Source organism: Anser brachyrhynchus, assembly GCF_964034855.1.
Source record: "Anser brachyrhynchus genome assembly, chromosome: 9".
Classification (NCBI taxonomy): Eukaryota; Metazoa; Chordata; class Aves; order Anseriformes; family Anatidae; genus Anser; species Anser brachyrhynchus.
In genome coordinates this window covers 8,925,329-8,945,712 of record NC_137703.1, presented here as the reverse complement: position 1 = coordinate 8,945,712, position 20,384 = coordinate 8,925,329, and the positions used below count along the sequence as shown (strand labels likewise).

The 20,384-nt window shown below is 35.1% G+C and overlaps 1 protein-coding gene across 16 annotated transcripts in view; it reads right to left on the bottom strand.

Annotated features, from left to right (window-relative positions):
- Positions 1 to 20,384, bottom strand: part of ATP11B (ATPase phospholipid transporting 11B (putative)) — a 62,059-nt gene that overhangs the window by 25,109 nt on the left and 16,566 nt on the right. For all 16 annotated transcript variants that reach the window (XM_080604584.1, XM_080604586.1, XM_080604572.1 and 13 more), the window contains exons 4-23: positions 19,987 to 20,067; positions 15,440 to 15,547; positions 15,141 to 15,269; positions 14,923 to 15,026; positions 14,262 to 14,309; positions 13,451 to 13,515; positions 12,806 to 12,887; positions 11,345 to 11,495; positions 8,586 to 8,783; positions 8,198 to 8,356; positions 7,725 to 7,897; positions 7,292 to 7,360; positions 6,207 to 6,280; positions 6,016 to 6,119; positions 5,696 to 5,877; positions 4,779 to 4,982; positions 4,370 to 4,523; positions 3,324 to 3,426; positions 1,516 to 1,661; positions 395 to 454 (exon numbers count right to left, since the gene is read on the bottom strand). In XM_080604584.1, coding sequence (XP_080460710.1) covers positions 395 to 454; positions 1,516 to 1,661; positions 3,324 to 3,426; positions 4,370 to 4,523; positions 4,779 to 4,982; positions 5,696 to 5,877; positions 6,016 to 6,119; positions 6,207 to 6,280; positions 7,292 to 7,360; positions 7,725 to 7,897; positions 8,198 to 8,356; positions 8,586 to 8,783; positions 11,345 to 11,495; positions 12,806 to 12,887; positions 13,451 to 13,515; positions 14,262 to 14,309; positions 14,923 to 15,026; positions 15,141 to 15,269; positions 15,440 to 15,547; positions 19,987 to 20,067 — 2,394 coding nt within the window. The remainder of the gene's footprint in view (positions 1 to 394; positions 455 to 1,515; positions 1,662 to 3,323; positions 3,427 to 4,369; positions 4,524 to 4,778; positions 4,983 to 5,695; positions 5,878 to 6,015; positions 6,120 to 6,206; positions 6,281 to 7,291; positions 7,361 to 7,724; positions 7,898 to 8,197; positions 8,357 to 8,585; positions 8,784 to 11,344; positions 11,496 to 12,805; positions 12,888 to 13,450; positions 13,516 to 14,261; positions 14,310 to 14,922; positions 15,027 to 15,140; positions 15,270 to 15,439; positions 15,548 to 19,986; positions 20,068 to 20,384) is intronic.

Here is a 20,384-nt window from a genome sequence, read left to right as displayed (position 1 = left end):
GAAACAGAAGCCCAGCAGTTAGTCAAGCAAACTTGAAAGATACAGGCCAAAATATCCTGAACTTCACTAATGATTTATAATTTCTCTGGAGGAAAAGAAACAACAGCCATTTAATGAATGATACACCATTTTGACAGCATTTTTGCATCCAAACTGAAAAAAAAGCTCTTACAGAGAGCTCAGTAAAAAAATCTTACATGTGCAACTTTCTTTTCATTCATATGAATTCCTAACAATAAGAGATTCATTCATCAGCAGTACTAAGTTGACAAAAAATCACTAAATACACTTGCTTTTGATGAGGAAAGAATATTTCATAGTTCTCCCATTTTTTTTTTGTTATTTACCCGAGATTCTCACACATTGAACAAGCTATAAGGCCTCCTATACTTACTTGTTGTGAAAACAAACAGAAGAACTGATATAAAAATTGTGGTGTAATAAAGCACACATTCTGAAAAACAAGAAGTGAATGAAACAATTAATCTTTCAGTATATGCCTTGCAGTCCCAAAAAGAAATTGCTAACTCCTGCAAGCTAGTAAAAATAGGTGTTTAGAAGACAAAATGTGGCTTGGTGGCCAACCCTAGAATTCCACATAAATTTAAATTAGAATAGAATAGGTCATTTGGAAGGGACCTACAAAGATCATCAAGTCCAACGGCCTGACCACTTCAGGGCTAACCAAAAGTTAAAGCACATTATTAAGAGCATTACCCAAATGTCTCTTGAACACTGACAGGCCTGGGGTGTTCACCACCTCACTAGGGAGCCTGTTTCAATGTTCGACCACCCTCATGGCAAAGAAATTTTTCTTAATAGCTATAATAGCTAGTCTGATAGTGAAGTGGGGTTTTTGTTTTGTTTTTTACTTACGTCTGATGATCAGCACACACACACACACAGACAAAAAAAAAGCTATTAGCCTTGAGTTTTAAGCACTCTAGCCCAGGACTGAGCTCCCAGGCTTCCAAGCAGCAACTCTTCCCTCCAACATTTTGCTTATGTTCCCTGCTGCTCCAAGTCTATAAAACCCACGTCTATAAGAGGCATCCAGAGATAACTTGGTTGCTGGTGCATACTTTCCTTGGACTGTTTCACCTCAAGATTTTTTAAGTCAAGGCTGGGACTGTTAAATTTTCTTAAGGTGAGCCTGCAGGCAAAGACCATGTTGTCTCCCCACATGCTTTCTCTGCAGGCCCTTCCCTCCCTCATCTATTTCCTGCTTTCTTTTTTCCTTTGAAAATTAATGGATTTAGTTCATTTTAAAAATCAGTAAACGTAAAGGTTGTACTTTAACATGAAATTTAAAACCTACTTCTAGTGGAAATACTAAGGAATTTCACAGTTAAAAACCTGCATTTCGCTGTAGAAACATCAACAACAGAAAACACGTTTGAATGGGGTAATTTCATCTGTTCCCAACAAAAACGTTAAACCTAAAACAAATTTCTTGCTGGGAAACAGATACATGTTGTTCTATGAACTTCACTGTCACACACTTTGAACACTTACCTTATAAAAAAAGTACTGTACAAGGGTTGCTATTCTAATATAGTAAAAGTGTCCGTGAACAAAAAGCAACTTGGAGAGGAATTTAAACCGTGCTATTGCATAGTCACTATTTCTTACAGCTTGTCTTCCTTCCTTGCCCATGATTCCTGTAATATTTGGGAAACAAAAACAAAAGACAGGTTAAACAAGATCAAAATTAATTGTTATTTAAAAAAAAAAAACAACATACATTTGCATATATCTAACCTACATCTAAAGCCATAGTTCTGTTATTCTACACTTCAACATAATTATAGATTTGAAAAAATGTCAAACTAAGGCATTATTCTTGACATAACCTTGGGGAAATGCTTGTTTAATGATGATCCGATTAGAAAAAAAATCCATCAACTATACTTCAGAAAAAAATTAGACAAATAATAACATACAAACAAAACCAAGAAACTTCTCAAACTTTGCAATAAAAAGAAGCAAACCTTTATAAAGCTATTATTAATTATCTATTTACATAATATGTTTTATTTTAGAGAGGTTTTTCTTACAGTACTTTCTGGAAATAACACATGATAGATATTTAACAGCTGAGTGAAAGACGTGCTGTTCTTACCTAAGCAATTTACTTAATATAATGGACAGAGCATTTCACTTCTCACAGCTGAATCACAAATCAAATTGATTTAAAATCTATTATTAAGATTAGGGTAAGTATATACAGAGAACGCAAAATGCTCTCTTACAGGAAAAAAAAAAGTCTCCGGATTCCTGGAAATCAGACACTCAAATGCACTGATCATTTTTGAAAAAAGTATTCTAAAGGTTCCCTGTCACCCTCCACAGCAAAGATATGATAGCTCTGACCAAAGTAGATGTAATATCTAACACGCTATGAATTAGAATAGAAACTTGGATAATTTTATTAAAATAAGCTTCACTTAGGTGACAAATTAGCCATATAATAAAGTATCATCTGCTGTTGGCCTGTAACCTCCTCAGACAGGCTATACCCACAGTCTTAAAAATCACTGCCGCAACTAAATATTACTTGTACATTTTTAATCAAAACAGCAACAGACTGAACAGTCTGTTGTACCAAGCTCTTATTTAAGAACCTTCAGCATTAATAACTTTGTTGGATGGTATTTGTTAAAGGAAACACCAGAACAATTTTTTTTTGGTGACAGGTATTAATTCAGTTATATATATTGAAAATAAAATAAAATTTTGTATTGAGTTATACAACTCAGCAGAAAAGTTTAAAGAAGGTCCAGACTAGATAACAGAAAGCAAATAAACAGAGAAGTTGACTGAGAATCAGTAACAGCCTCTCGAGAAACGTAATGAAAGCCTTTAACACAAAGGCAACCTAGACACAAATAGCAATTCTACAATGATACAGACATGGTGCAAACATTGGAAGCATTGAACAAAGAAAGACTTGAATGCAAAGTTTACACAGGAACTTAGGAACTGACAATGACCTGAATAAGATATATCCACTTCCAACATCTGAAGCAGAGTACTTCTGAGATTCTGGCTAAGAGAATCTCTGCTGTTCTTAAGACAACATTTAAGCATGACTTCTGATTATCGGTAGACTACACAATAAATCTAAGACTGAAGAACAAACAGCCTTGCATTTCAAATTTCACCAAATCTCTGCTACAACAGATGACTCAGATTAATGCCTGATTATTCACAGGGGTAGAAGCATTAGAATTTTATCTGTTTATAAACACACTTCATCATCAAATTGTCTACTAGAATTTTCATCTTATTTGCCTTTATCTCTTCTGACAGAAGTAATTTACCTATGCCAACATGTGCTTCTTGTATCATGCTCACATCATTAGCACCATCACCAATCGCTAATGTTATAGGTTTTTCTGGAGATGTTTTTAACAGTCGCACTACCTGGAAAAAAAAAGGCAGAATCTTTTAGATTCAGACAGTCTTTCTACAGTAAAAGAACCTGCTCTTTTTTGCACATCTAGCATCTCACACAAGGGTTTCCTAGTGCTTTAAGGTAAAAAGCTGCCTTTTTTCTTTATTTTTCTGGAAGGTGAAAAAACAAATTGTGCAATGCTGGCCTTTCAGAGGTTTAGTATTACTGGAAATACACAGAAAAATCCTCTAAAACATTCAGTTAGGCTAAAAGTATAACATATTTAAAAATACCACAATTGAGGTACGACTGTATATTAGTCACAAAAGAAGGAAGAGAAACATAATGTGAAGAGAGAACATTTCAAAAGGAAAGAAGGAATATTGTATCTATTTAGAGCTTTGCTTTCTGGAATGAAAGAAAAATCACAAAAACTGAGTTTGAATTTTGTCTGATCTGTATTTGAGTAAAATTAATTATGTGTGAAATAAAAATGGTCTTAGAAGAAGAGAGCATTAAGGCAAACTTCTCCTGAAGACTAGGCCTCAACTTCCCTTCCCTTCTACTTCCTCCTCAAACTTGGTTCATTTTTTATTTTTAATCTATAGAGCAGTGTATTTTTTCTGTACAGCCTCATGAATCTTTCATTTAGCCTGTAGTTTGCAATGGAACAGGCAATGCAAAACTGTACAGGTTATGTAGAAAGCTGATTTTTTAATCAGCCTCTTGAGTGTTCTGTAAAGAAGTAGCTTTCTCATTCCACTCCATCATGACAGTTTGACTCTCTTCTCCATCCATTTGCAAATTTTCACAACTACATGTCAAAACTCTTGAGCTAACTACTCCAACTGAATTGAAGAAGTATTCAAAAGTCACACAAAAGGCAACCAGAAACAAACCATCTCCAGAAATCCTTGCCTCTAAGATAACATTATAAAAGTACTTACAGGACAAAGTTGACTATAACCTTACCTTTGCTTTCTGAAGGGGTGCCATGCGACAGCACAACACTGCAGAACAGTTTTTACAAACTTCCATGAACAGTTTTTCATGTTCCCTGAGTGCAAGAGAGAGGCTGGTCCCATCCACAACCAGTCCATGCTGGATAACATGGTCTTCCTTTATTCTATTCAGGGACAAAAGCATTGATTTTCAATTGGTTAAATTTTGTTAAAAACTATGCAATTGCCCATACAATAAACGTATGTTAACCTTTTAGACAGACTGCTTCTTTAAGTCTATTATAAAAGGGAAAAAAAAAGCAGTAAGAAAAAAATAGCATCTTCATGTGTTAGGCAGAAAGTGATTGCCATAAAATTTGAAAATCAAAGAAAACGAAGTTAAGACCATCACGGAGATAATGACATCTCAGGTATTTTACCTCCTGGCTAGCTGCCTCAGTTGCTCTGCGCATGTACTGTCTGATTTGTGCTGCACAAGTTCAAGGATGTTCATGGTTCTATGAAAGTGTCCACATGATAAACTGACACTAACAGCTGTTTCGTGCTTATCTCCAGTGAGAACCCACACTTTGATACCAGCCAATCTGAGTGCTTCTATAGTTTCTTGGACTTTCTCCTGCAGTCTAGAAACAAGAAAACCTTAAATAACCAATCGAACACTTTATAAAAAAGAACTCACACTATAACATTAATGTCATGATGATTTAAGACCACATTTTGAAAATATGTATCATCAGAAAACTATAGTCTAGTAGATGACGTTCTCTTACAAGCAATATAATGAAGGCCTTCACAAAACAGAACCTGAATTTCAATATTTCTAAGTGTTAAAATTGTAATAAGCATATCTTAATTTAAATTTAGCACTGTTACTGCATTTGAGAAGGTTTAGAACAGTCTGTAACAATTACTATCTAACGTAGTGCATGAAAAACTAAGTTCTCCATCTGTATATCCCAACATACAATACACCCTCTGAATTACAAGACATTCTGCTTGCACAGTGTATACTTTGTAAAGTAACTACACATCAAAGTTTTCCCAAGGAATTAGGTACTATGCTTAACATTTACTCAAATTATTCTAACTTTATTTCATATACATTAAATGTCTCCTAATGAAGTTCATTTTTTAATTCTTATAATGACAAAATCAGTTTGTACAACATGTTTTCAGCGTTCCTCAATCCAAAAAGAGTGGTAAACACACTAAACAAATGTAGCACAGAACTTCTGGCATTGGCAGGACAATTTTTCGCAGCACACATCATAACGCAGTTACAAATCCTAAGTTTGCTATGTTTTTGAATGTAGTTAGCAGAAACTCCATTGCATACTTGTCTTCTACTCCTGTAGCTCCAAGTAATTCCAGATCCCTTTCTATGAAGTTGAACACATCTGCTAATCTTTCTTCCCGTTGTTGTAAAGCAGTCCTGGCCTCATGAAGGCGTTTTCCAATTTCCTGGTATTCTTCCGGTGTGAATCTTCTATAGGCTACACACAGAGTTCTTAGTCCTTTCTGTGAAAAAATAAAAGACTACATTCAGAGCAGACTAGATTCTGGTCTAACAACATGTCACTTGCAATTTATTCAAGTCACAGAATCTGTACCAGAAGAATTTTCTTCCAATCAGCTGGGTGGCATGTCTACACTTACCAAAGCGAATTCATCCACGTGTACCCTTGTTTTGTCTATTTCTCCACTCTTACTACGAGGAAGAATAGAAGATTCTGCTCCCTTTGTGAATAGAAGCTTTTCTCCTAAAAAGTAAAATAGAGTAGAAATTAAGAACACATACTATTTAAGAAGTTCTTGATTGCAGCTTGTGTTAACTTCCGATCACTTACCTGAGGGACTCTCTACAATGACACTCATTCGTCTGCGATTTGGATCAAACTCCAAGACATGAAGCAACTTATACCTTTGTTTTAATGGGAGAGAGATAGGAAAGAAAACATTTATAGAAATCCATTTTTACATACAATTACTTATTACCTACAACCGTAAATAGACATTATCCATGGAGCTTTTCCCAGAGCGTCATTTTATATAGGAACTTTACAAATAATACTCACAGTTGAGCAACAATCACTGTTATCTGCATTTCTGCAATTGATTGGTTTTCATTACTTCGTATATATAATTATATTCCAGAAAGATAAAAGGTTCTACCAATAGGAATTTTGTTTCCTGAATACTAGGCTTTGCATCTGGAGAGTACAATCATCTCCTACGTATTTCTTTATACTTTTATCATTACTCCAAATATAACTTTGAAAATCACATTGTCTTTCTAACACTCAAACAAACTACACAGTCAAAAGAGTGCATTTTCCCTGATAACTGGCCTAATTTTTTTGTTACATTAAAACTAGTTTAGAAAATTAAATTTAGGAAGTAAACTCGGAAGTACTGGCTACTGACACAGATCATACAGATAAAAGATGTTATGACATACCGCAGATATACAATTATCAATAATATTTCTACTAAATTGGGGAAAGTTTAAAGATGCAATTGGATTATGCACGTTAGACTTGCCAGCACAGCTGATTCTGAGAATTTCTAGAGCTGAAAGCACATTATTAGAGTTGAATAAACAACCTAATACTTCTTTATTTATTAAACTGTAGTAGAGTCCCAGTTTTGTGGAATGGGCAAAGATGCGGACTGTTATAGAACTACACAGAGTAACTGTGTAGAGTAACACAAAATTCTTGCATCTCAATTTCAATTCGTAAGGAATAAGATGCAACCTGTCTTGAAGACAATTAAGGGAAAAGCATTAAAGACAGTATGTTGGGAAAAGCCAAGGTTTTCTTATCAAGAGAGAGGACTAAGTCAAGAACATTACATTTATCTTTACCGTTGTTACTTTCTTTAAAAGAAAAAAGGATTTAAAAAATTTATTTATTTATTTTTTAAAGATTACCTTTCTGGTTTTCCAAGACTTTTTACTTCCATGCTGTCCCCACTAGTTCCAGTAAATACTACTCCAACCCTAAAAGGAGAAGAAAATAGACATTTACTTTGCACTGTAGAAATTTACATATAATGCCTCTTGGTTGCTGAATGGAAAAAAAAAAGGAGATACACGTTTGTGTTCTCTTTATACAGTACTTTAACAGCAACATACTCTGTCCACGTTAATTTCTCAAGGATTTCCCATAAACATTTCTAATCATACATTACAATATCCCTAGGTTTTTATGCATTTTATTTTTGTATGTTTTCATAATAAATGAACAGTAACAGCCCTTGGGCTTTAGAGCTTCTCTGAGAAATTTTTAAGTTTGCTTTGAGTAAAAAACTGCTTGCCCTAGTAGGCAATTTTTTCAGTACATAACTTTGGCATTAATCCTCACCGGCTTGCTGCTTCAACTAAAGCTTTCTCATCTGGTGAAGAAGCATAATACTCCAAAGGGGATGCTATTCCATTGGCATGCCAGGGACCATCAGCACCATCTGTTTGATCTGCATTGATCTGTACTGTATGACAAAGACAAACTGCTTTCAAGAAGAGTTCTTCCTCTTTCATCTATAAGAAAGGAAAAAGGATTATTTGTAACATTTAGATATCAACCCAGTTTTGAACGTATTTCAGAAAAAAAGATGCTTAGAATTAAAAATCTGTTAAGTATTCTTTGTCAAATAATCACATCTCCACCTACTTAATAAATATGAGGTGTTTAGTAACACTTAATAGCTTCAAACCATTCTGAAATTCAGATTTTTATTTTAATTTAAGATTATTACATTTAATGCTAGTACTAGATCCTTTCTACCTAGGATGCCTAATGAGGGGAGAGTTGGGAGAGGAGGCAGGGAGGAGTCTTACCAAACTATGCATATTTCCATCTGGAGAATCTTCAGAAAACCCCTCTGGAGTTAGTTTACCATTGACCTCCTGGTACTTTATGCCATTAATGGAGCACTCCCGAAACTGCATCTCATTTTCAGTTAACGTACCGGTTTTGTCTGTAAACACATACTCTACCTTTTATAAAATAAAAACAAAAAAAAACAGACGTGCAGTTGCATATACTTGCTGCAGTTGTTTGATCATGTAAGAATTTAAATTTCTGCCATAAAATCTGATATATTATTTTCAAATTAATCAGGTATTAATGCACTATTAATAAGAAGTCTATAATAATGAATTTTATTATTAAAAGAGAAGTAGAAAATGGAAGTTAAATTAAATAGAAGTTAAAAAGAAGATATACCTGTCCCAATTCCTCGTTGAGGTCTGAAGTATTTACTTGTGCTCTCTGGTTTGTTTCTTCATGATAGAGGTCAAGATCCCAGCCAATAAAAAAAGATCCAAGAAACTTCTGCATCTCAACAGTCACATAAAGTGAAATAGGTATAATAAAATTGTAAAGTACCAGAAAAGCAAGGAAATCTGAAATAAATCTCAGAATCTATGAGAGAAAAAAGAAAATATAAAGATTACTGCAGTTATCAGGTGAAACATGGTTGATTATGTATGTTTCAAGTGTATGAAAAATGACAAATAACCAGAGCCAGACGAGACCAAGTTCCCGAGCTTAAATGAGAGATACAACAAATGCATTGACAATGCAGACATTTAGAGGTTGCCCCAGCAGGTTGCCCTTCAGACTGGTGCAAGACTGCCTTAGGCAGTTTCAGTTCTCAAGTTCATCATTTTTTGTCCTTTCTACTGAACATCAAGAGGGCTGCCAATTAACATTAACTGTAGTGGTGATTCTAAACCCAAACAGCTCTCTTGAAGGAGCTGGGACTGAACAACTATCATGTTCCATCAAACGGCACTGTTCACAGGCTTTTCTAAGAAACCATAAATGGTGAAGACAAGACCCAAACAACTGACATTCTGTACTATCATAGACAAATATGCAATTATTCACTATTGGTTTACAACAGCAGAGTGACGTAGATTTCTGTTTACTGACATTCCCGAGTGAAGTGGGTGATCTAGACTACATGACAGGGAAGAGACTGAGTGGATTTCGGTGGCACAGATTTCCTTTATGCCTCTCCAAATCCCTGCATTCAATATATATACTTCAAGCAAACAGCTGTGTAATACAGTAGAGTTTTCTCTTTCTTAGGTATGATAACTTTAAACTTAAACTTTAAATGCAACATTGCAGTCTCCTTGAAGGTCCCTCTTTCTCATTTGCACAACAAACTAGTTAAATTGTACATTTGAAAGACTCCTATCACCACTTGAATAATGGAACAGAAAACATAGACTAGAGAAACAGGGACAAATCCTTTTAACTTTAACAATAATATTGCGCAGGAGAACATTTTGGAGATAGTGAGTACAATGTAGTCAACAGTTTACTAAGGTAAATAATGTCTGTTCTTCTAATTATGAAGTGTAGCTATAATTACTTATTAGGAGTTAGTACCAATGATTAAGGGCTCTCTTAAGTCACAGAACCTCCTGAGTTTTTTGAGATCTTAAAAACTAAAACATAAAAGATAAATAACTACTGAGAACAGTAATTCACTTAAGACAAGATATACTTAGAAGTGATAATGACTAAAGTTAGCAAGCATACTGAGAAATGTAAGATTGTGGAAGAATACAATAAGCAAGAGAGAGAAAAAAGACATGGTAAAAGGAGAGTGAAATTGCAGAAAGATAGATGGCTCTGTATGCTCTTGAAGGCAAATGGGATGAAAAGATTGCATAAATGCTTATCCCATTATGTCTTCTGAACTGAAAAGGCTTCTTAAATTAAGAGCAAAAAAGATTTACTTGACTGACTACTCAACAGTTGAAAGTCCTTTAAGTGGATGGAGGTACTAAAAAGAAAAGTGACTAAACAATCTGAAAGTTTGTGAATTCATTTAGTGCTTTTCAGTAGTGATATTTTTAGGTAAGATTATTTTAGAATGCACTGAAAAGTTATCAATACAGCTATCGAAAATCTGAACTAACCATTTTAAATAAAACATGGCATTGAGACAAAGATATTTTTCCAGTTAGACTACGAAGTTTACATTACACACTTCTGAGAAAATTGTCTGTTACAAAGGAATGCCAGTAAACTCTTAACTGTCCTGGAATCCAAAATATTCTCTAATTACTTCTTTTTTCCTTTCCAAACAATAATGTACTAAACATAAGTTTCACTCTGCTTGTGAAGCAGAACAGAACTCTTCTAGGTTAGGATTTGGACCTTTAAGCATATAAAGCAACTAGTGAACAGATTCATTTCTCAACTCCCTGGGAGACAGAGGAAGTATTAAACATCTGACACCACATCACATGTGGAAATTGGATTTCTAACTCTTTTGTGCTTTAAAAATACCCTCTACTTCTTAGAATTAGCTCCAGCCAGCTCCTGAACTGCTTTGGAAGAAAGCAGACTCACACAGAAATCATAAATTAAACACAGTACAGGAAAATACAGAATTGATTACAAAACAAAACTAAAAAAATAATAAAAAAACCAATCATGCTTCTTAGAACTGCAGATTTAAGGAACACTTCAACATATCCCTTCAATTGCTACATAAAAGTGAGAAGGCAAGAAGGAGCCTGAGCAAAATTAGAGCCTTACGAAATTGTCTGAACAATTTCAGCATCACAGAACATCCAAAATGACTCAACTGTGAAACCACCGCAACAGAACATACACAGGAACAGCCATCTTCCTCCTGTTTTCATTTAACGAATGAACAAAAGGCACCCAGAAGAACAGTAACTGCAATCATGTTCTAACAAAACACAAAATTTTTAAAAGCTTGGATTTTTCATTAAAGAAGTAGTCCACCAGTAACAGAGGTAAAATTTTTCTATGCAAGGGCGAGGCTACGTACAATGAATGCTCTTTCAAAAATATTGAGACAATACCACACACACTTACAAGCGAATCATGTGGTAGTTACACCTATGTCTAAGAACAGGGACGTAATAAATACTTCATTCAGTATTAAGTAGTTGAAAGTTCCTCAGATATGAAACTGGGTAGAACTACATTACCTTACTGCTGTTCCTTTCATGCTCTGTTTTTCCATTATACCAAGGCTCATCCCACTTTTCTTCAGCTTGCCATGCATACTTTAAAATAGTACTCAGAATGGCTTCAAAGAGGAGGATTATTAGATAAATAATCAAAAAGGAATTCATAGACCTGGAACAAGGCCAAAAAGATGAAATTTCAGTTTATTTTGCTTCATTTATTGACACACTATAAACATATTGATTTTTTTTTTAATTAAAAAAAAACTATCCAGTGTTTCAAAAGGATCCAAAGTTTCTGTATGACAAACAAGCAGAAGGAGTGAAAAGAAATCCTACATCTGACTAATACACACTCTACATATAGCCAACAGGAAGACTAGATTAAGATGCAAGGATACACCCACAGCTGATTTGTGTCACACCTGCTGTCCAAAATTCTGGGGGTTGACTTATCCTTCTTCCAGCCATTCCCTTCTTCCCTGACTATCTAGTGAGGCTGTGAAGGCAGTACAAAACAAGCACTGTGGAAATCCAAGGCTGCAGCTTTTTTCCTCAGTTAGTAGAGCACTTCTTTGTCCATCCGATTATTTAACCCAGAACGTGCTACACCAGGGTGACCTTTCAAACAAGTTTATATTCTGGAATGTTACAATCCTTTCCACCCCTAGTTTTGATGACAATTTTTCTGGTGCACCCTATAGATCTGTTTGTATATGGCTTTAGAAATATAATGAATTTCATGTTTGTAAAAGAATAGCAGAAGGCACTCAGATTTTCTTTTTTTTTTCTTTTTTTAAATAACTAGAAGAAAGACAACATATCAAAACTTCCTTTCAAAATAATTTGTTGAGTTCAACATATAATTTTTTATTACAGTAACATCTACCACAAATCTACAACAAGCAAAGTTTTTAAAAACTGAGCCTGCAACTTGTTCATTGTAAAACATATTTTAAAGGATGTAGCCTAGGCACATATATGAAACAAAGTTATCTTCCTGTTGTATCAGATACTAGTATTCAGGACAAAGACTTGTATATGATTAAGAATTCAGTCCATCCTCTTTAAAGACATGATGAAGTCTTACAATAGTGATGCAGAGACAGCAGAGGCTGCAACTGCTGTGAAAAATTGCTGTGAGAAGTGCTTCCAGCACTTAGTTCAAGACAGCATTTCACCTACAATTAAATGATCTCTGCATCTCAGAAAAACAAAGCAAAGCTCCCAAACTAACTTTTCTTGCTTTAAACCTTCTTAACCTTAGATATTTCAACCTTGTATACATTACTGAAAGAAACAATAAAGGATACAATACCACAAAAATTATTTTATATTTATAGCTCTCTAATGAAGGCAAAGCAATTACCCTCTCTTCCCTTGCCTACAAACCAACAATGAGATCGTCAGGATTCTAAAATTTATGAGGGAAGACTAAGCAACATTTCTACAAGCAAGAAAGATATGAGAAAATAAACATACTTTTCTACTGCTGACCGTTTCTGAGATTTACTCTTGTAATTTAATGCCATCTTTGTCTCCATACCTGTATACACTGCAACACCTGGGAATGAAGGAGGAAAAGGAGTTATACATTATTTTCTGCATATATACAATTCATGGATTTTTTCACTTTGTTTAAGAGATGCAATTTAAAAATCAAGAGGTGCTATCACTTTTGTGTTTATTTCAGTACAATAATGAGATGGTATTTTGTAATTATTTGCAGTATTCTCCTATAGTAAAACAGTACTATTGAAATAATTTTAGCACCTATTAAAATGCTGTGCATTATTATGACTTTTCAATATGTATTTTATGGAAATCAGAATAGTGAATCTCAGGAGAAAGTCTTGAACAGTGTAACAGCAACATCAGTCACTTAACCATTAAAGTTACGTTACTTCTTTATCAAACCACTTCAAATATTTTCATAGAGTAGAGCTGGAACTTTCTATCCTTAGAGATTCTTTGGCATAATAGCATTACTTTCATCTATAATCATATCCCCTCAGGTCACTGTCAGCAAGATTATCACAATTTCTTCTGTGCAAGTAGAACTAAACTTCAGTTCATCAACACATTTGAAGAAGAGAACACTTTTTAAATATTTAAGTTTTTACAAACCAAATATTTCTTTAGTGTTTTTTAATCTTGCTCCACGAAGTAAGAGACTTTCAGGCCCAAGAGGTCTAAAAAGAAACAGACATATCAGAATTTAAAAATGAGCTGTTCCATATTCTGTGTAATTTATGACATCATATACAAAGAGGTTCAAAGTCCCCAGTAAATCCCCACTGCAGTAACTCCAACACCACCCTCATTTTGCTCTGTCTTCAATCTTCTTACTCCTTTTCTACACATCACCCACACATCTCCACAGAGCTCTCAGTTTCCTTTCAAAGCTTCTTTGGTCACCACAACATCTTCCCACCACTGTGTTCAATATCCCATAATTAGTGGTTAGCTACACGTACTAAATAGCTGGTTCAGAGAGAGCTGCAAGTTATTTGAAGAGCCAGTAGGCCAAAGCTCACAATGTACAAGAAGTGCTATTTTAGGTTTGGCTGTTTTACCTATCTTCTTCTATCTCTCTGTCAAACTGAAATTGTCTACCAGGTTCAAAAGAGATTCATACCAGAGAAAGAAAGGTAAAAACCTAGATGGAAAGACAATATAACACAAGTTCTGGATCCTAATGCAGAAGTCTAAACTTTCACAGATTTTTTTCTCCTCACATCTATCCCCACAATAACACATTTACCTCATCAGCTCACCTAACTGTAAAAAATGCTCTGAAAATAAAAGTACAGCATATAACATTGTGATACAAAATGTGTATTTTTGTTTATTCAACAGTGACTCTTTTCTGATGGTCATAGTTTAATTACCACCATCAGTTCTTAACATTACTCTAATCTTATAAAATTTTACTTACCGTACTATTTCCTCAATTTGTTGACTTATAGTTATTCTTCCAACAAATCTGTGAAAGACGGCCACATGTCAGAAATATCTACATAAAGTCTCAAAAATATAAAAATAAAATAAAAAAAACCAACCCCCCAAACCCTCTCAATTAACAAAAAAAGATGTCATTAAGATTTCTCAAATACAAAACAATCAGTCTTTATCAACAAGACTGGTGAGTGGAGTTCAAGTCTTTTCTTGAGCATAAGCAAAATAAATGTGACCAACATATGTACACAAAATTCCGTATGAATGAGAGTGCTTTTTAGGACAGAAATCTCCTGGCAGAATCATATAGAACTTACTTTCTTTAAACTGTTCACTGGATACTTAAGTTTAAGAATTTCAGAAGTTTACTGGTTAGAACAGAAAGGAGCATAAGCATTATGATTAAAATATAAAAGGTAAACATTATGCTATACGTTCTGATTTCATATTGAAATACTCAAATTTAGCTTGTCACTTGCGATTTACAGTAAATACATAGGTATAAATGCTTACATTCATTATTAAAATCTGAAATATAAGCAGATGTCTGAAGCTATTTAATCCCAGCAAAATCCATATAATTCCTAATATTAAACACTTCATTAACAAATATTTTCCAAGGTGTCCAGAATAAGTGGTACCTGTATAGATCTGCTTCTGGCTGCTGACATTCTATAACAGCTACAAGTTTGTCCAGGTTGGCAACAGACTGTAACACTGCTGTTTCTGGGACTGCAACATGTGTCTGTAAAACAGCATCCATTAACTTTATTATACAGAAATCAGAGGGGGGTATCCACAAGGCTGAAATAAAAATGGCAACACTAACTACATTCTATTTCGAATCAGTAACTCAGACCTTAAGATTTGTCTCGCCATCCAAACTTGCTGTAGTAACATGGCACGAACCGTCCACTCGATCAGAAGATAGAAGCACCAGATCAACAGGAAAAGTCTCATCTTTGGCTACTCTCACAATGTCCCCGACCTAATGAAATGAACACAAATGAGAAGTATACAACGGGTTTTAAAAGAGAAGAATTAATTTCAGCTTTATTATTGCATCATCATGAAACAGGCCACAATGATTAGTAATGAAACAAGATTTTTAGCTTTTTTTTCCAAAACACAATTTTCCATTTGTCTCTAGGCACATACCCGAATGTTTTTAGATCTAGTTTTTACAAGTCCACCACTTCGAACAACATAAACTGGAGCACCGTTTACTTCATTGTCTGCTTTATGCCGTAGCCAGTCTTCATAACCCTGTGGAAAACACATACAAATTTACTTCCCAAGCAAGAAACCTATAAAGCATGATCGTTTTTAAGTAAAAGTCCTTCAAAATGCTTGCTGTGTGGCCTTAATACAGTTATGAATTTCTCTTCATTTCAGTGTTAACCACGGTGTCAAACACTTGACTTCTACTAAATTTGTCCAAGTAGGTAAAGGCAAGCAAAGTAGCAGAAGTGCCAAAGAAACTTAACAGTTCCATGCTCTGATAAAACAGACATTTTTGCAGACGGGATAAAAAAAAATAAAGCACTCAGATCTACATGGATTAATCTACCCCAAAACAGGTAACAGTCACTCACAGTCCCTCTTATGGATCCCCTCCCCTCCTCTCTTTTAGAAGATGTAACGTAAAATTTGAGGAAAAACTAAAATTACTTCCTCATGACACGCCATTACAATTTTTCAAGCATAGTTACTGCCATTGCAGATCCATGAAATCTTAAGATTGCTTGATTTTGTATACACCATTCACACACCATTGCAAGAACTGAATTTTAATAGGGAAATTAAGGAGCTTTTCTCTACCACATACTTGGCACCTCTTTAAGCAACCTTTATCCCATGCACATATGTGATGTTCAGAAATGTGAACTCAGAAGTATTTTTCCTCTCCTGTTTTCCTAAGAAATTAATACTTTTCTTAATTAATCTAATAATGTGATCACCAATAGCATGATTGCTGATCCCCAAGTCTAGGTATTGTTTGGAAAGCCATAACAGTGAGCACAAGAAACAGATCAGTTTATGCAGGCAGTTCAGCTGTACTGTATCTTTCTGGAAAAAAAAAGAACAGTGCTTATATATGAGAATTTAAGGAAGTATTACTGAACAGCTTTGTATTCTGCCTCTTGCTCAGTAAACATACGCAAGATAAATAAGCAAGAGATGAGTGCATGTGTGCATTCAACTCAAATAACCAAAGCAGGCTCATAGAGAGAGCACGTAAGCTGTCAGCTAGGAATTAGGAAAAGCTTTTTTAGTATAGAAAAAACATTTTCTGACAGCTGATTCATAAACTTACTTTTTTACACAGAATCAAATGACTCTTCAGCACTACCGTAAACTATCATTCCCTAAGAACTACATGATGATTCTTACAATACCTTAACATTTATGAGTTTCTGGCAAAATCACAGAGGATATAAGAGATGGTGCAAAGTCTTTAATCCTGGCAAGACTCATACAACTGATTTGCGATATTAGAGACATTTCCTAAAATGCTTTTCTGTATGTATATAAAACGTGAAAAAGAATGAAAACTGCTTTCCTGGAAGTCTGCAGACAGAAGAGAGCCCTCTGAAACAGCAGGCATAATCCCAACTCATCCTATTACGCTATAGACATTGTACGAATGTCATAACACAAAAGGTACTGGTAACGATGTGGTTTTGAGAACTCTGAGCCTTGACTAGAGTTTGGAAGGACGTTATTTGATGAATTTCATATGTTAAAACATAGTTCTGCAGTCCTACCTTCATGCATCTACACTGTCACTGGCACAAACGGGAACAGTATGTACAGAACTATCTAGGCCTACAAACACAAAAAATGGAAATTTGTACATGCCAAATGCTTTAAATAATTAAAAAGTGTGTAGTAATAGCAGCTACGCAGAAATACTGGGGAATCAGAATCCTGAAAATCTCTATGACTCTTGATGTTTTTCATACTGATTGGGAAAGAGTCAGCACCTACAGCTCCTTGTTAAAGGTGACTGACAGAAGAAAACATGAATTTAACTAAAATCCAGTAACCTTGGGGCATTTGTCTCATAAATCTGAGCAGCTGAGCAATACGGGCATTTGGCAAAGAACTGAAATTTACCTTCTTTAGAAAGTACAGATTTCAGCTCTTTCTCCATCTGACACCTTTTACCTGCAACACAAGGGTGACATCTCACACCAGGGAATTCTTAATAGCCAGCTTACTATAGTCCATCTAAGTTCCTCCAAAATTTACCTACTGCGGCATTTTTAAGAGAGAGTTCCTTATCCTCACTTCCAAATGTTGCAAAAAACTATTAAAAGTTGCTTAACTGTACAAATGGAAAACATAAAAATCCCTGAGACTGTATTCTTAATTCCTGCTCATATGCCAGCATCAATGTACTTGAGACAAAGACAAAATTACAACAGGCCTGTAAATTACATTACCAGGTTTTTAATTCTTATTTTATTTGTATATTTAATCAAAATCTGCAAAGTAGTGGTTTCTCATTCACCTGGCAAGCATGTAAACATCCATGTGTCTGATCAGCCTGTTTGCTAAATATTTATGAACTTACTGAAATGGACCAAGTTCCTTAAAGTTCCTTAGAAAATACTAAAGAAAAACAAACTTTTATTTTTACTTATTTTAGTTTGCCTCCCCCCCCGTTTTTTTTTGTTTTGTTTTTTTTTTTTACTTCTCTGAGGACTGTGTACGCATCTTCAGAGGCATGAGGAAGAAAGTGCTTTAGCTAACAAGTTCAACAAAATGACACAGCATGAGTTGCATCACTTTGCAGTCTTTATGTCCTTCTTCTGACCTAGGTGGAATTGCACTTCTGATAAGAAGTTCCATCTCCTTGGCTGGGATTAAAATACGTCTGAGTTCCGAGGTTTGCTATGGGTACCATGTTAACTGATCTTCTGGGAGCGTTCTTCCCTTCATTGCTAAACTTCTCAAACCCAGATACAATTAATACTTCTGGTTTCCCTTTTTATCTTTGCGGAGACAATTATCTATAACTTTGTATCAAACCAGCGTCCGGAAGCTTTCAAAAGTGTTTTTTCCCCTAAACACTTCTTCCTATACCACTCTTGGTTTCAGAGAAAATGGGAACTAGTTTGGAGAACACACTGGGTATTTTCCCTCTGCATTCCAACCGAAGATTTATATTTCTTCCTTGTTCAAGGGCAGCCTGTTGGAAAGAGCACACTGAATTGCCTTTCCAAGATAACAGCTTGTGAATACTATTTGCCTACTTTGCAGCAGGTAGAATAAACACAAGAACCTATTAGATCAGTTTAGGTGGTTCTGATAGCCCTTGCAGATAGATCTTAGTCAGAAAAACTCATAATGCTCAACAACTCATTTGATTTGAATTTTCTAGTAGGAATACCAGAATCTTTGTTCTTTGCTGTTGATGGGAGAACCCTTAAATTTCCCAATGCAAGACTTGATGTCAGGAGACAGTAAGGCAATAGGTTTTCTACTATTTTAGACTTACAATAGCCCACCTCAAAAAATCTAATACTTGCATCCTACTCGTACATTTTGTTTCAGTTCATACAGCTCTAAGGGATATTTTCTATTGCCTACTTATGATGGCAGTTCTTGAACACATTTCTGGGGGGTGATAATAACAATTGAATAGGATTAGGGAACTCCACAGATATAAAACGCGCAGCAACAAATGGAATGGTAATTCAAAGATTTCTACAGCCCCAAAGATCCTCTCTGCCCCAAACAACATTCTATCTGGCTGACAGCTAGAGCTATTTTTTACTTTTGCCCTATTTCTGGGTGTTTTGGGGTCTTACTGGTGCAGAAGGCAAATTGAAATTCAAGCTGTAACTCCATAAAAGTCTCCTGCTTAATTTTCAGTTGCTATGACTGCCTATCTTCCCCAGCCAACACTGTCAAACCCTTTGAAGGGGCCAGTTCCTGAGAACTACTTGCCTGCAGAAAAGATTGTAGTTTCTATCCACATCACCACTTTATTTATGTGCTTGTTTCTTTCTCTCTGTCCTCTCACTTTAAGGGTTTAAAGAAAACAGAAGATCCTTTTTTTAACATTATCCTTCTAGGGTCCGTAGGTCTTAGCAAGATCTACTACAGTGCTTAAAGAAGATTCCTATCATACTTAAAAGATTTTTCTTATTTCATGTGCTATAAAATACTCCAAAATGTTTTATGCAACTGAAGAAGAAGAAAAAACCAGAAGCTTCTCAAATTTGATCTTTTACCTGGTACAGGATTATAGTTAATGCATATTTCATGCCATGAAACATACCCCCTGGGGCAAAATTTGCCTTTTAACTACTGACAAACATGGATTGCATCATTGCATCATCTACCCAAGCTCCTTTCTCAGTGTTATGTAGGGGGATTATTTTTAATATGTAGCGAGGTATGCCAAAGGAATAAGTGAGGAGCTTTCAGAAAAGGTCTTATAACAAGTGACATGTAAAGCTGAGACAAAAACGCTGTCTGACAGTCATTCACTGTCCATTTAAGGGTACTGCAGTGAGTCACCAAGTGCTTGACAACTAAGTAAAACGATCAAGTGTCTAACAAGGAGTATTAAATACACAAACTGTTTCTGAAGATGTCACTTTATTTTTTGTTTCTAAACATTACCTTGGTCAGACTTGGTTAACTTACTTAACTACAAGATTCCTGCTACAAGATCTTTTCCCCTTTACCTGTTTTATGGCTGTCACAGTTATGACAAAGAATAATGGCAATCCACTGGTAATAGGACTGGTAGGGGTATCTATCATGAGCTAAAAGAGAAGAAAATGTGAAAATTAGCTGCAACTTGATTTTACAATTTTACTTTCCAACGCTCCCCCCCCAAAAAAAAACAAAAACAAAAGAACAAAAAACACCAACACCAATTAAACAACATGAAAAATGTGTTCTAAATTAAAAGCTGTGAGGAATTTTACTGCACATTCTCCAGTATTTGTGGAACAAAACTCAGTTCCTGACACCTAAACAGATGTCAGTAATGGTTCAAAGGTTCTGGGGCATAGAACAGACAATCACATTTCTAATGAATGTGCCAATTTTAAAACTTCTTACTAAAAGGTATGTTTTC